This window comes from Epinephelus fuscoguttatus, linkage group LG5, assembly GCF_011397635.1.
Source record: "Epinephelus fuscoguttatus linkage group LG5, E.fuscoguttatus.final_Chr_v1".
In the NCBI taxonomy this organism is placed as follows: domain Eukaryota; kingdom Metazoa; phylum Chordata; class Actinopteri; order Perciformes; family Serranidae; genus Epinephelus; species Epinephelus fuscoguttatus.
In genome coordinates, this window is record NC_064756.1 from 43100989 (window position 1) to 43118372 (window position 17384).

The 17384-nt window shown below is 40.2% G+C and overlaps 1 protein-coding gene across 6 annotated transcripts in view; it reads right to left on the reverse strand.

The window, feature by feature from the left end:
- Positions 1-17384, reverse strand: part of fat3a (FAT atypical cadherin 3a) — a 391610-nt gene that overhangs the window by 23608 nt on the left and 350618 nt on the right. For all 6 annotated transcript variants that reach the window (XM_049576723.1, XM_049576721.1, XM_049576720.1 and 3 more), the window contains 5 exons: positions 15421-15618; positions 11763-12564; positions 4899-5033; positions 4545-4699; positions 2610-2861 (listed from right to left, as the gene is read on the reverse strand). In XM_049576723.1, the coding sequence (XP_049432680.1) occupies positions 2610-2861; positions 4545-4699; positions 4899-5033; positions 11763-12564; positions 15421-15618 (1542 nt within the window). The remainder of the gene's footprint in view (positions 1-2609; positions 2862-4544; positions 4700-4898; positions 5034-11762; positions 12565-15420; positions 15619-17384) is intronic.

A 17384-nucleotide genomic window follows, 5' to 3' on the forward strand; every position in this document is an offset into this window, starting at 1 on the left:
CAGACTTCCTTTTCTGTGGCTGATAGAGGAACTTTTTTTAACCATGGAGAAAATTAAAGCTTAACCCCATTTTATGTTCTTTATGTATATTTGCTATATGTGTATAGCACTTAATTTGATCTGTTTGTTCTGCTATTTACCTGATTTACCTGCATTTTTGTTTATAATGCTTTTGTAATTAGAATAAATAGTAAATAAATAAATAAATAGGACAAAAAATGTACTCTTAAGATTCTTTAGTAGCATTCCTTCTTTTTCCGGTAATATCTTCAATTTTTATTTATTTATTTATTTTTTTACTGTGATGAATTTAAGTTACTTGTTCTTTTGCAACTGTCCCTTTATATATACATCACTTCACAATCAAAACAACAAGACTTTTAGAGACTAGAAAAGTTGTTTTTTTTATCCAAAATACAATGAAACTTTTAAGATGTTATAATTTGTATGACAATAAAAATGTCTATGTCTTACAGAGCTTCTTCCATGAAGAACACAATACAACATTGCACACTGTCAGCAAGATGGCATCAACACAGACTCACTGTTGGAGGGTTTATAAGCAATTCCCCTCCTCGCTGGTTGGCTTGGGGTGACACTTAAAGGGATAATGCACCCACAATGTGTAATTCATGTTTTATTCTAAATATGCAGAACTAATAACCTGGGAATTATAAACATCTGTATGTTCTTGTAGTAGTTTGAAGATAGAGATGTGCATTAAACATGGCTGGAGTCTATTGTTCGATTAGAAGAAGTTACATAACAAACCTGACTCTTTATTGTCACAGTTTTGGTCATCATTCCCATTGACATTACAACCACAGACCAGTTCCACAGCTTAACTACATTCTAATGTACAAACTTCTTATTTGGGAAGTGAAAACAAGATGAGTGTCCAGTACAATGCAGTGAACTAATAGAACAGGTTTCACTTTGTGCTTCTGAATAACAGTTAAAATAACAGAAACATGGGTTTAACTATGCAGGGCTGTCCTTCTTCTTTCTTTTTTTTTTTTTAAATTAAGATTATTTTTTGGGAATCTTTGACTTATGGATTGTACAGCTGTAGATTGAAAGGAAAGGTGGGAGAGAGAGGAGGGATGACATGCAGGAAAGGGCCGCGGGTCAGAAATAGAACCCGGGCCGCTATAAAGAACTCAGTCTATGTCAGGTGCATGATGTACCAGGTGAGGTATAGATTGCCCTGCAGGGCTGTAGTTTAAGAATAACTTAGGTTGTGGGTCAGCCGACACCAAACCAAAGTGAGGATCTTTAGTGTTACTGTATTATTATCAACATTATTATCATCAATACTACCATGAATTACCATATCTGATGGCAAGGCTTTTTCACAGTTTCTTTATTCTGTTAACTGTTGAGTTATACTTTAAAGTTTTATTTTCTAACATAAAGGTCTAAATGCTGTTTCAAATGTTTCAGTTCACACTGTCAAGGAGGAAATGCTGGCAGAGACACTTTTCTTCATCCTTTTGCATAAAAGTAGTCGGGTGTCACCACAAAAAAACTGCTTTCTAACTACTGATTGTCCGTCACTACTGATCTTTAAATACTAGAGCAGAGTTGAAGGGGCTTTAATGCAACAACGTAGGCATTAGGGCTGGGTTAAAAACAAATCATCCGACTCACATCGATCTTCATTTGAATGACCAAATACTGATTCATAAAATCGGAGATCGATCTTTTACTATATGCTTTTTCCCACTGATGTGTAAAGCTTTAACCCCGTTAATCCCGCCAGTAGTAAAAGGGCCCTGGTACTAAATTACTAACAGCTGTTGATGCTCTGACATTACCAGTTCTTTTACCTTTAACAGTTAGCTTACTGTCTGGGTGTAATTTATTATCATGCTGCAGCAGCCTCTCCTGCTGTCTGTGCATCAGGGCTACTACGCCACTTTTATGTACACATACAGACCCACTAACATGGAGTAGAGATGCTGCGGTGAAGACAGAGAAGTAAAGATACCTTGAGTGAGTGCAAAAAAACCTTCATGAAGAAAAATCAATACTTTACCAATACACCTGTTCAGCAACACTGAACACTGAAAAGTGATATTTCAATTTCACTTTTCAGTTAGTCATACAATGATTAGATATCAATTTAATTGGGATATTTAAAGCACAATACCAATTTTTGCTAGAATTTGAAAGAGATTTTGAGAGAACTAATACTGTAAAATTTTCAAGGATTATTAAAAAAAAACACTGGGCATGTCTATTCTAAATTATGCTCTTGCTTTTTTATATCTGTGCCAAAGGCCCACTGTCTCCTAATCCCTCCATACAGAAAACAGGTTGTGCACACAAGTGGACGTGACAATGGGCAAAATAAACCTGTATGTAGGGTGAGCAGTGTAATAATTCACAGACTTTGATCACACACCAAAATAATAGGCATAACAGAAAAACTACATTCTAGCATTTCACAGTTTATGGGATAGCAAGTTCTGCCAGTTGGAAGGAGTGCTACAGTAATTAGGTGAAGTTAAATCATCACTAGATGATCTAAAGCTGAGGAGCCCTAACATGGCTGCCATCCTGTTACCTGAAACCCCTCAATACTGTACAACTTCTCATGAACTGACCAGTGCTCCAAAGTAGATGGTTCTGTCTGGAGCCAGTGGTTGTATGAATGGTGGTCCGCGGCGTCGCTCAACGTAACTGTCATCCAGCGCCAGGCTGCTGAAGTTGCGATTGAGCTCCAGTGCCACCGTGTGCCAGCTGCCATCATTGATACGACGGCCAGAGATGCCCAACATGTCGGGACTGTCACCACCTTCACCTCCGCCACCTCTAAGGCTGCAGGCCAGCTGGAACCACAGCTTCCCCTCCTCCAACTGTACACACACACAAACACAAACACACACACACACACACACACACACACACACACACACACACACACACACCACATTTAACTTCAGTGTTGCACAGCATATGCAATCAGGCAGTACATTAAAGGAAAATTGTCTTGTTTGCTGCATGACTTCTATCAAATTCTCATGCAATCCCTTGTTAGGATCATTATCATGGAAAGTGTGTATCCACTGTTTTTGAGCCTCAGCGCTGGCAATGGCCAATGACCATTCTCGTAACTGCAATGTCTGAAGAACACCTTGAGGGAAGTCTTCAAATTTTGAACAAACGCCCACTTGGATTCAACAATGTACTCATTAGAATTTAGTGGTCAAAGGTCAAAGTCAATGTGACCTTGCTTATATATCATTTCGTTAAGGCAATATCACAAGAAGACTTCGAGGGAATTTCCTAAAATTTGTAACAAATGTCCACATGGATTCACAAATGAACTGAATTTGGTGTTTGAACGTTAAAGGTCAAGGTCACTGTGACCATACTTCAGGATTATATATGCTAACTATGACTAAATTTCAGGAGAAAATCATGAAGTGATAATATTTTATATCCATGGGCCAGAAGGGTAGACATTTAATCACATACTGAATCGGTAATGATAATGATCATAATAATAATAATAATAATAATAATAATAATAATAATGATAATAATGGCATAATAGTATTGAGGCGGATTTTGAAAGAGGAGAGGGTATTGATGCAACAAATGTCCGAGGGGAGGGAGTTCCAGAGGTGGGGGGCAGAGCGGCTGAAGTGTGGGTGGGGATGTGGCTGTGCAAGAATTGGGAGAGGTAAGGTGGAACTTGGTTGTGGATGGCCTTAAAGGTGAGGAGTAAAATCTTGAAGTCAATGCGGTATTTAACTGGGAGCCAGTAACATTAATCTTGGGTGTCCACCTTGAAACTGTGCTGATTGTATAAATCTTAAGATGTGTGTGAAGCATTTATGTTTTCACACACATGTATGTAAACTGTAAGAGAAACTTGATGGGTTTACGGAGGCATACAACAATACGGTTGTAATTCTAGTCTTTGACTTTCATTAGCTAATATGGTTGTGCATAACAACATAATACTGTGGATACTTTTACAGCTTCGCAAAATGTGAACTGCAGGATATAGATTTATGTGTCTGCATTCTGAAAAATATCAGATGTCTGATAATTTAAAAACCACACAAAAAAATCATAAAATGGAATTTTAATAAAATGGCATGGACTATATACAAAGTATCACTACCTAAAATGTTTTTAACAGTTAGATAAAGTGTTGTCTAATCAAATAAATCTTTTCAAGCAATACAATTTTCATGTTTTACTCGAATACTATTTTAGGGTTCTCTACTTAGTCAGGCTCTTGTCCAGATTTTAAGAGCTCAATCTCTCATGATCTCAGCAATGATGGCATTCTCTACTTGTCTGAAATATCTGTAAAGTATCAAATAATTACATCTAAGAAATTATCTATAATAACTTCACAATTATAATAACTTCAACTTCAATAAAAACAATGGATGAGGACAACTTTCCCCTAATTTCCTTCCCATAGAGAACAGAACACCTGGTATATGCCCTGTGATCAAGCAGTGATTGATGCTTATAAATGCCAGAGCTTAGACTGTGTGTGTATGTGTTTGTGTATGTACCTTGAGCATGGTGCAGGGCTCAGTGTGTGTGTACATTATGATTCCTTTGCTTTGCAGTGTTCTGATCCTGAGGCTGAGTTTCAGCTCTGTCTGCAGCCGGTCAGACAGCCTGTACTTGATGTAGCTGTTACCTGAGAAACTCAGAGAAGAATGGCCTGTACACACACGCACACACACACACACACATGCACACATGCACACATAGGCACATGGGTTAATGAATCAAACTCCAGAGCAATATACAAGTCTGTGATATTGTAAGTACTTTTTTTTTTTTTTGTTTAAAAAGTTGTTGTTGCATCTGTTATTCTAATACACAGACTTGAGAATTTTTTGACACACACACACACATACCTGCGCACTCTCCCAGTTTGCCTGGTGGACACTGGCATGCGTAGCGACCTCTGTTGGCCTCAATTGAAACACACTGCATGTCTGCTGGACACGGCTGGTCCTCACACTGTTCTGACAGGACAGCACAGTTTGCATCTGTTCACACAGACATACACACACACACACACACACACACACACACACACACACACAAAGACAGAAAGAAAATATGCTTATCATTCTACCATGAAGAGCATGTACTGACAGCAAGACAGCCTCAAAATACTAAGAAAAAAACAGGAAATATACACTTTATAGCTATTATAACCATTTATATCTATCAGGCTTTTTTTATTGATCTGAATATACCCAAAATATGCTAATGTTACACGTAGCATTTATGCACAAAATGCAATTTGATGACCCTTGATAAGCAACTTGTCCCATGAAAGTGACAAGTTTCAATTTCATGCACAAAATATCTGCCAAAAGACACTTAAGAGCATTTCATCCTTGGTGTTACAAGTCAGTACAGTAAAGTCATGTACTGTAAGGTTATTGTCAGTATAATCAAATCTGTCCGATTCATTTTCTTCCAAGTGCCAAATGCCTTCCATGACACACAAAGTGACACTTAGTAGCTCATGGTGCATTTTGTGCCTGAAATGAATCAGGCATGTGAAGCTTTACAGCCTGTGGTAACACACACACACACACACACACACACACACACACACACACACACACACACACACACACACACACACCCCTCTACATTAAATGAGCTTGTCTTGGTAGGAAACAGCCTGTCCTACCCTGCTGCTCTTCTACTGAGATGACTGTGATCTCAACTAACTATCTAAAGACAGAACCTTCGGTCCTTTGCTGCTTTCTCTATCCTTGTTACTATGTTAATGTTACTTGTAGGAAGGTAATCTTAGCTAGGGGAGAAGCTCACTAGCACAAGTGCTAGCTTTGCTGTGCCTGTCAGTCATGTGACCCCTTTCCAGCATGAGAGACTCCTTAGGTCAGGGGTGTCCAACCTTTGTTGAATGTTGTTAATATTCATGTTGACGTTGATAATGACTGCCTCACTACTGTGTTAATCTCATTATTAGACTCCATTGGCTTCAGTCAGAATATCCATAAACCCATTCACTGTTTTAAACACACCCTCGTTTGACGTATGGAATTGAAATTCATGACTTAATAGTCTTTACACAGTATCCCTCTCTATCAGATCACTATTTAATAACTTCTGATTTCTTTTTACTCGATTACACGCCACTCTGATAGTGCTGTAGCAAAATTTAAGGAAATGATTCAATCTACAATAAATGTAATACCATGTCCCACTGTAACAGAGGTTTCCTATACTAACTTTAAACCCTAACAAAGTGATTATCTTGTTGAAAGTGCTGCAGGCTCACTGTGAACACTTTGTTGCACCTCTTAAAAAAAGAAAGATAGCTCCATGGTATAGCTCCCAAACCCAAAAATTAAAACAACTGTTGTGAAAATTTGAAAGAAATTAGCATTTAGCCAAGCTGAAAGAATCTCGCTTAGTCTGGCAAGACAGTCTTTTTTTAAAATATATTTTTATGGGCATCTTTTGCCTTTAATTGATAGGATAGTGAAGTGTGAAAGGAGGAGAGAGAGAGGGAGTGACATGCAGCAAAGGGCTACAGGCTGGAGCTGAACCCGGGCCACTGCGGCAACAGCCTTGTACATGGGGCGCCTGCTCTATCCACTAAGCCACCGACGCCCCTGGCAAGACAGTCTTAAAACATATAGGAAGGTACTCTGCAATGCCAGAGCAAATTATTACTCAGCATTAATAGAAGAAAATAAGAACAACCCCAGGTTTCTTTAGCTCTTGCCTTGTATTCCTTCAGCCCTCAGCCCTCAGACTTGAATTTAAAATCCTTCTCACTTACAAAGCTCTAAATGGTCAGGCTCCATCATATCTTAGAGAGCTCATAATGCCCTATTATCCCACCAGAACACTGCGCTCTGTGAATGTCGGGTTACTTGTGGTTCCTAAAGTCTCCAAAAGTAGATCAGGAGCCAGAGCCTTCAGCTATCAGGCTTCTCTTCTGTGGAACCACCTTCTTGTTTCGGTCCAGCAGACAGACACTGTCTCCACATTTAAAGGTAGACTTAAGACTTTTCTTTCTGATAAAGCTTATAGTTAGGGCTGGCTCAGGCTTGCCTTGGTCCAGCCCCTAGTTCAGCTGATATAGGGCTAATCTGCCGGGGGACCTCCTATGACACACTGAGCCCCTTCTCTCTTTTTCTCTTTCTTTCTCTCTCTCTCAGATTCTGAAAAGTTGGTTCTTCTCCATTTGCGTTCATGTCCTATTACTGCATGTCACTAACTGCTTCTTCTCTGGAGTCTTTGTGCTCCACTGTCTCGCAGGTTCCCTCAAAATACCGCTATGCCTGGATTGTGGGTCGTGGTTACGCTGTTGTGGTGGTCACACTGCTGTCGTGGTCCTGTCTGATGCCCACTACTACTGCCATTATTTTACCATATTTCTGCTATCTCTGTACACATATGATTACTGTCACATACATGTACTGTAATATGCTTATATTTACTTATAAGATATATGCCAGCAAAATACTACTACTATTATTATTATAATTATTATTATTATTTCTATCATATCATAGCTAATGTCATTAGAGTCTGCCCTTCATCTCTCTCTGCCTCTGTCTCTCTTGGTCTCTCTTCATCTCTCCCTCTCTTTTTGTATAATTTTGTCAAATGAATTACTGTAAATTTATTATGTTGATCTGTTCTGTACACACAACATGGATTGCATGTCTGTCTGTCCCGGAAGAGGGATCCCTCCTCAGTTGCTCTTCCTGAGGTTTCTACCATTTTTTTCCCCCCTGTAAAGGTTTTTATGGGGAGGAGTTTTTCCTTATCCACTGTGGGGGTCCAAAAGACAGAGGGATGTCATATGTGGTTAAGCCCTCGGAGGCAAACAGTGATTTGTGATCCTGGGCTTTATAAATAAAATTGATCTGAATTGAATTGAATCAGAGACAGATTAGATAATGTGAAAATCCGAGAGCGCCAGCTGCTTCTCGTATCATATTTATTATTTAAAAAAGAAAATCACATATAATTAAGACAAGTGGAACTGTTCCATCTCATAGTGAAAGAGTATTTAACTCTCAATTGCTCCTCAAAGTGGCGGCTCTTGCTTTCACCTTAACATGTTTTTGCAGTAGCCATATCTGCTACCAGGCAGGAAATGTCTGCTGTTAGGTAGCCATTCCGTTTGCTTGTTTATTGTCTGTTTATGAAAACACATCTTTGTCTACAGACTATAAGATACAGATATGAGATGAACAGATGAAAATGCACAATGAGATTGCTTTATTAACCAATACAGGCCACATCTAGTTTATTTTGAAAACTGAACCACAGGCTGCATAAAATTGATCCGCAGGCCATGATAAGCCCCTGAGCTGGACTTTGGACTAGGGATGGGCATCAATTTTCGATTATCGATGATTGATTGTTAATAATTTTGCTCGATAGTTGCAGTGTTCCCCTAATTGCAATCCTACAGGCCCAGCAAGCTGCCTTGCCTACGACCTATACCAGGCAAAAAACCATAAACAGACGGAGGCTCTCAATCAATTAATTAATCAATAATTGATTGTTAATTTTTTTGATGATCGAATAATGAATTTTGATCGTTTGCCCATCCCTACTTTGGACATGCCTCTGCCCTAAATGATGCTGCTGTATATGGGTTTTAATTATTCTTCCTTTGCAGAGGAAGGGCTCGTTTATAATACACTGCTCAAAAAAATTAAGGGAACACTTAATGGTCACAGTATAACACCAAGTAAGTTAAACTTCAGGGGTGTCAATCTTTACATTTAGGAAGCACAAGTGATTGTGAATATGCTTTGGTGCAAATAAAAGTGAAAACAGGTGCAATGGAGAAGCAAAAGCAAGACAACCCCCAAAAATGGAATGGTTTTACATGTGGTGACCAAAGACAGTTGCTCTCTCCTTATCCTTCCTGACTGATTCTTCTCTAGTTTTGTGTTCTGCTAGTGTCCACATTCATACGTGTGGTTGCAAGAAGGTTTGCTGTGCCTCCTAGAACAGTCTCGAGAGCATGCAGAAAATTCTGTAGGAGACCTGCCATTACACAAGGAGAGCTGAACAGGGCCGTAAAAGGGCATCAAGGGACAGGACAATGCCCAGCCTCATGTAGCCAGAGTGTGTTGGTAGTTCCTGGATGACAAAGGCATTGATGCCACTGACTGGCCTTCTCGTTGCCCTGACCTAAATCCAATTGAGCACCTATGGGACATTATGTATCGGTGTATCAGCTGCCGCCAATGCCCTGATCCAGGTCTGGGAGAATTTCCCCCAGGACACCGTCTGCCAACTCATCAGGAGCATGCCCGGACACTGTCAGGAGTGCATACAGGCATGCAGAAGCCATACACACTACAGAGTCACATTATGAGTTGCCGTGATAAAATTCATGCAAGTTGGATCAGCCTGTGATTTCAATCTTTTACTGTGATTTTCGGTGTGATTTTAAATCCAGCCCTCAATGATGATTTTAGCTTCCACTGACCATTGTTGTTGTCATGTTGACTATTTACATTGTAGATTCTCACTGAAGGCATCAAAACGATGAATGAACACATGTGGAGTTATGTACTTAACAAAAAAAGGTGAAATAACTGAAAACATGTTTTATATTCTAGTTTCTTCAAAATAGCCACCCTTTGCTCTGATTACTGCTTTGCACACTCTTGGCATTCTCTCCATGAGCTTCAAGAGGTAGTCACCTGAAATGGTTTTCCAACAGTCTTGAAGGAGTTCCCAGAGGTGTTTAGCACTTGTTGGCCCCTTTGCCTTCACTCTGCGGTCCAGCTCACCCCAAACCATCTCGATTGGGTTCAGGTCCGGTGACTGTGGAGGCCAGGTCATCTGCTGCAGCACTCCATCACTCTCCTTCTTGGTCAAATAGCCCTTACACAGCCTGGAGGTGTGTTTGGGGTCATTGTCCTGTTGAAAAATAAATGATCGTCCAACTAAACGCAAACCGGATGGGATGGCATGTCGCTGCAGGATGCTGTGGTAGCCATGCTGGTTCAGTGTGCCTTCAATTTTGAATAAATCCCCAACAGTGTCACCAGCAAACACCCCCACACCATCACACCTCCTCCTCCATGCTTCACAGTGGGAACCAGGCATGTGGAATCCATCCGTTCACCTTTTCTGCGTCTCACAAAGACACGGCGGTTGGAACCAAAGATCTCAAATTTGGACTCATCAGACCAAAGCACAGATTTCCACTGGTCTAATGTCCATTCCTTGTGTTTCTTGGCCCAAACAAATCTCTTCTGCTTGTTGCCTCTCCTTAGCAGTGGTTTCCTAGCAGCTATTTGACCATGAAGGCCTGATTCGCACAGTCTCCTCTTAACAGTTGTTCTAGAGATGGGTCTGCTGCTAGAACTCTGTGTGGCATTCATCTGGTCTCTGATCTGAGCTGCTGTTAACTTGCCATTTCTGAGGCTGGTGACTCGGATGAACTTATCCTCAGAAGCAGAGGTGACTCTTGGTCTTCCTTTCCTGGGTCGGTCCTCATGTGTGCCAGTTTCATTGTAGCGCTTGATGGTTTTTGCGACTCCACTTGGGGACACATTTAAAGTTTTTGCAATTTTCCGGACTGACTGACCTTCATTTCTTAAAGTAATGATGGCCACTGGTTTTTCTTTAGTTAGCTGATTGGTTCTTGCCATAATATGAATTTTAACAGTTGTCCAATAGGGCTGTCGGCTGTGTATTAACCTGACTTCTGCACAACACAACTGATGGTCCCAACCCCATTGATAAAGCAAGAAATTCCTCTAATTAACCCTGATAAGGCACACCTGTGAAGTGGAAACCATTTCAGGTGACTACCTCTTGAAGCTCATCGAGAGAATGCCGAGAGTGTGCAAAGCAGTAATCAGAGCAAAGGGTGGCTATTTTGAAGAAACTAGAATATAAAACATGTTTTCAGTTATTTCACCTTTTTTTGTTAAGTACATAACTCCACATGTGTTCATTCATCGTTTTGATGCCTTCAGTGAGAATCTACAATGTAAATAGTCATGAAAATAAAGAAAACGCATTGAATGAGAAGGTGTGTCCAAACTTTTGGCCTGTACTGTACGTCAGTAACGATCTTTAACAATTTTCAATAATTCATCAATGTTCATCGATAGTTCATCGAGATCTTTTGAGCAGTGTATAGTTTGATAGGCAGCTTGAGATAGCTGAAAGAAGTGGAATTAGGTGTCCTTTCATCTCGATATTTTTTTTTTCTCAAAAAAGCTTTGAAACCGTACAAATGTTCTTTATACCTGGCTGAGTATAGCACAAATAACTACCCAATAAATACTGAAGCAAAACATTATAATAGTCCTGTTGTGCCTCTTTCAAAAATATTTCTGACATTCTTCCAAGATGTAACTACTGTATGTTCATATTTAACGTGCTTTTGTTCAGGATTGTTACGTTCAACATCAACCTAAGGAGGCCCAGTTTGCCTGGTGGGCTTTCTGTTTGAAATCTTTTTCTGGCAGAATGTTTTTTTCCTAATCTTAACCAAGAAATCCCTTTCTTGCAGAGAGCCCACAAGGCAAACCTCTCCCAGAAGCACAAAAAACAGGAAGGAGAGGCAGGTGGAGCTGTTCAGCTTGGGTGGAGTCAAACACCCTGAATAGCACTAGGCAGTGAGGGGTGGTTGGTACATACTAATTGAGTTTGTAGTATGCAGTACAGAATGTAGTATGCGATTTCAAAAACAACATATGCCCTGACAAAATTTGCGAGATCCTACCACTCACCATTGCATGTGCAGCGTGAGGTTCGGTGGAAGCGTGGTGAAACAAAGCTGACACGTGGTGTGCTGTATGTAGCCAGGCTATGTGAGTCCAAGATGATGTTCTGTTCGCACTGTGCGCCGCGACACTCCAGCCCCGAGCAGTTCTTATCCAGGATAGCTGACACCCTGAGGACCTCCTCCAGCTGCCGCCGTGATGCACTTAATTTCTGGGTAAGGTAAGCCGCCTTGTAGTACCCACCCCCTGCTGATTCCACGGCTACGAGCATGTCAAGTTGTTGTGTTCCTCCGACTGGCTGCAGACTGAGCAGGTGCAACATGTCCTGCTGTTGCGATGCGGCGGCCTGCTGCAGAACCTTCAACACGCTCTTCAAGTGCATTGCCACGAAGTCTTGTGGTGCCACGCTCTCAAAGCGCACCGTCACTGCCTCACGCAGCATCTCTGGTGTTGCCTGCTCCACATGCACACTCACGGGCACAGGCACAGCAAAGCGGCCATCACTAACGCTGGCATTGAGGGTGTATTTGCCTGCATCCAACCCACCCAGGGCAATGATCTTGCCATCACGAGGACTGATCTTAAAAAGACTGCGCTGGGCTGGGGGGGCATGGCCAAAGGTCAGTGCATCATAAGGATCAGCGTCGGTGGCGTGCAGCTGGCCAATCACACCGCCAGGAAATTCATCCTCCATAGTGACAATATGAACTTCCAGTGGCAACGCGACTGGTCGGTGAAGGCTCTCCTCAATCACTCTGACTTTCAGCGTGGAGGAGGAGGAAAGACGAGGCTTCCCTGAGTCTGTCACCTGGGAGGAGGACAGAGAACAGGGACAGCCAAGCAGATCATAGGAAAAGACAGGGGGAGAAGCAAGAAAAAATAAAATGGGAGTTAAGGACAGGAGAAGAGGACAAGAGAAATGAATTAGTAATATGTTTTTGGTAACATCTCTACATTCTTCACATCTCAGTCATATCATTATTCAGTCAGAAAGTTCATTAAAGCAGATGACAAATCACATTTACTGCATTAAATGTACTTAAAGGTCCAGTATGTAGAATTTAGTGACATCTAGCAGTTAGAGCACAAAATTGAAATATATCCAGTGTGCTAAGCGTGTAGGAGAACTACAGTGGCAAATGCAAAAATGTGGATCACCCTGTCTGGAACCAGAGTTTAATTTGTCTGTTCTGGGCTACCGTAGAAACAACATGGCAGACGTTGTGAAAGAGGACCCGCTCCATATGTAGATGTTAACAGCTCATTCGAAAGCAATGAAAATGAAACGATTCTTAGTTTCAGGTGATTATATGAATAAAAACATAGTTATGAATATTATATTCAATTTCTGTCAATATAACCCTGTAAATCCTAAGTAAGTAACATTTTTGAGTATATTGTAGATAGTTCTAAAGCAGAATATTTTTGATTTTACTGGGGGAGGTTTTTAGAGAACGGAGATCATTATTTTCATTATATATCACTTTTAATCATGCTACTTTCTTATGCCTTCGCACCGGCAATAGCAGTGTGACTTTGCATTTGTGTCATTCTCATGAATAAGATATCTCAAAAACACCTCAAGGGAATTTATTTAAATTTGACACAAACTTTCACTTGGACTAAAGAAAAAAATGATTAGAATTTTGTGGTTGAAGGTCAAAGGTCAAGGTCAGTGTAACCTCACAAAATATAACTCAAGAATTTTATGATAATTATGACAAAACTTCACAGGAATGTCTTGGATAAATTAATGAAGCGATGACATTTTATATCCAAAAGGTCAAAGGTTAGCTTCACAGTGACATCATAATGTTCTGCATAAAGGACTTTTCTGGCCATTATTCAATGTTATATTTCAGGAACAGAAGGGGAGACATTTGGTCAGATACTAAATTGGTGACACTAATCTTGGGTGTCCACCTTGAAACTGTGCTGATTGTGTAGATATCCTGTGCTGTTGAGGGGCCGATGGGTATGAAACATCCGTTTTTCACAGACATGGATGTAAACCATAAGAGAAAGTTAACTGGTGCACAGAGGCATACAACTGATTATTCTAGTTTAAATATTATGCATTTATACACATTCCCTCTAAATGCTGGTGGTCTGCTGATCTCAGATCTGCTGAAGCTCTGTTATACAGCAGCCACGCCCCCTCATAACTCAGGTTCAGATGAGACAAAGCATCCTTGACCTGACTGTTTTCTTTTTCCACCGTCAGCATGGCTCTAAATAGCGCTAGTATTAACAGACCACAGTACAGAGTGCAGCGAGCTGGTGTGAGGTCAGCTTTGAGTCATGTTGTCACTGAACTGTCACAGAGCAGTAAGTGTTTGTGTTGTGTAAATGCTTAAATGTTAACACTATAAACAGCCACTGGGCTATATTGTGCTTCAAAAGTACTCCTGATGTGTGGTGTAATGTAAATATTAAAGCTAACGTTGTGTGTCTTTGCGAAGAAACTGAAGAAGTGATCATAATCTGTATTTCTGAGGAAAGTATTAATGAAACGTCACATCCTTATCTCCTTAGCTTTAAGGAGGCATCTGATATTAGACATTTTTAGAGTGATTTGGCCTCTTGCTGTATACATTTGACTGGATGTGTTGGACTGATACCTGATCTGTGGGTGTCTGTGATGGGAACTAGGACATTTATACTGGAATTATCAAAGTTAAAGGACAGTGTAACATGTTGACACTCTTTACATTTACTTGTTGACATAACAGACATAGTCCATCCATATCTGATATTCTGATTTATTTGCCAAATCATTATTTTATATTATATAACCAGCTAAGAATGTAATTTTGAAAAATGTCTTTACACCACAGAGATACAAGTAGAGACATTTAGTGTATTTCAGCTTCATCCATCACTTAAATTTCAATCAACTTTTCAACTGATTTTATCTCCTCCTTTTAAATTGATAGTGTTAACAAATGTATGATTATCATATTTGTATAATAATGTTGCCCTCTGTACAATGTGTGATTAGTAATGCAAAAAAGTATGATTATTGGACCATTTTGTGATATTTACAATAAGAAGTTGGTTTGTTCTATCTCATTTGAATTCATTTCCCACCAGGGAGCAAAACATGGATCCTATGTATGTGTTTACTCATCTCTTCTCAGGTGATCTCTGTCTAGCCAGTCATGCTTGGTGTAGGCTATGATGAGTATAGCTGTCATCCTAGACATTAAGCTTTCTTTCTAAGGTATTCTGTGTTCTAAGATGAGTAGTTATGAATACACCAGTGATTTATTTAATTAACTTATCTTATGGCCTTAACTGTTTTCATTCAGAGAATGAACTGGCTTCCAGTTGTGCTGTCATGTAATTTTAATTTGCAATAGTATGCTACTGCAAAAAAAAAATACTGTCAGACTTTGTAGGCTTGTCAAAGAGTCATAAAAGCTTCAGCTGAACTTAAGAACACATTTTCACACACTATCAGCTCTATCACAAAAAAATGATTAAAAAACATGATGATAGTTTGAGCTTACATTTGTCCAGAATGAAGAGGCCATGACTGTTTTTGCTAATAGCTAACATTGTTCACAGATTCACAGCTCTATTTTTGAAACCAATGTGATGCTTGAGAAGAGTGACTACAGCAGCTCTGCAGGTTTGATGTGAAACAGCAGTTTGACTCTACCCGTATCAGAATAACATATTCAGTGGCCAGGTCCCTCCTGAACACTTGATTGGCCACTAGTGTTCCATCTTTCTCCAGCAAAAACTCTCCGCCTTCGTTTCCTGACAGGATGTGGAAGTCAAAGGGTGGGCCATTGTGGGAGGAGTCCTGATCAATGACAGACAACTGCAGGATGCTGGTGCCGATTGGCTTGTTTTCCTAAGGGAGGAGATGCACCATTAGAAAGTAAAGGTAGATATGCAGATATGTCAAAATCTCTGTCTGTTTAACCAACAAAATTATCTTTCTCTGGATCTGTATTCAGACGGAGGACCTCACGTGGGGGTGACTTATACTAGAAGTCACGTTTAATCGAGCAAATGTTGAAATTTGTAACCATATTTATTGGCAATGAAAATGTTGTGCCTCTAAAGCATCAAATTGATTTGATGATGTCATATAATCAATTATAAAAATAAAAATCTACATCTCCATACTCTCTTTTCATATCTCTCTTTCCCGCTTTTTCTTTTTTTTTTCTCCACTAACTTTTATGAACATTCTGAATCCCACTATTATGGAATACCATTAAAAATTAATCAAATAAATAAATATAGTTATGAAATATATCCTGAAATAAATAAATGAGGAAAAATCTATATAAAAATAAATGTAAACATAAATTAGTAAATACAGTTCAATAAATAAAAGGTTTTTATTTGTTTACTTTTATAAAAACAGGACATTTCTTACAGGACTAGTTCTTTTATTTAAAGGGACTTATTTTGGACTATTTGGGGCGTCCCTAGTGTAGTGGTTAGAGCACTAGTCTTCCATGCGGAAGGTCCAGGGTCCAATCCTGCTGGGGTCAACATCAGCAAAGGCATGCAGTCACAAGAAGTTCCCACCGCCGAATTGAACAGGATAAAATAAATCTGAGCCAAGTCCTCACCAAGGGCGCGTCTCAAGCCCATCGTAGACGGGAGGTTCCAAACATAAAAGCAGATTCACTTTATTTGGGCTATTTAAATGGGGGAATAAACACATACAGCTAAAAACTACTGGTTCTCAGCTTCATTTTGAAGGATAACATCCAGGGACTTGAAAGAAATCCAGCTGCCACACCAGGCTTTTGTCTCGTCACTCCTGCACAATATCTCCTCCTCCTTGTTGGAGGAGTGAGCAGTATCAGTCAGCTGTCAGCCTGCTGCCTGCTGTGTGCTGACGTGAAGGTGATAAGAATATGGGAATCACTTTTCAATAATGTGTAATAAATGAAATGTCTCGTTAATGGAAGTCCTACGCTGCAAACAGAATGGGCATTTTTATCTTGTGGTCATCCACAATGATATGAGTCAATTTAAAGAAACAAACACGTCAATAGTGACTTTTTTTTTCTCAGAGTAATAGTGACCAGCTTTTGGCACAATAAATATCTTCTCCATCGCATTATTTGTGCTCTCCCAAATGCTGTATTTAGATTTGGGTACATCCCTTAGACCTCCCTGTTTGAGGTTACATTATGCATGGTCACAATAAAAAAAAACAAAAAACTCAACACCATCTACAGCAACCTGACCACCACCCTTCCCTTCCCAACCCCTCCACCTGCTCTTCCCCCCACCTCCGTTCCACCACTGTCACACTTCCCTCCACTGACCCCTCTCTCTACATCAGTTCACAAACCAGTCCCTTCCTCACTTGTTAAGTCCTGTCTCCCTTCTATCTCCCCACTCATCTCCAGAATTATCAATGCCTCCCTCAGCTCCGGCTCAGTCCCTGATCCGCTGTCACCCCCATCCTCAAAAAAGCCTGACTCAATCCTGACCAACTTCCGGCCCATCTCCAACCTCCCCTTTCTGTCAAAAATCCTGGAGTACGTTGTTGCCACTCACCTCAAAACCCATCTCACCTCCAATGACCTATTTGAGACATTTCAATCTGGTTTACAGTCACAACACAGCACTGAATAAAGCTCTTCTCAA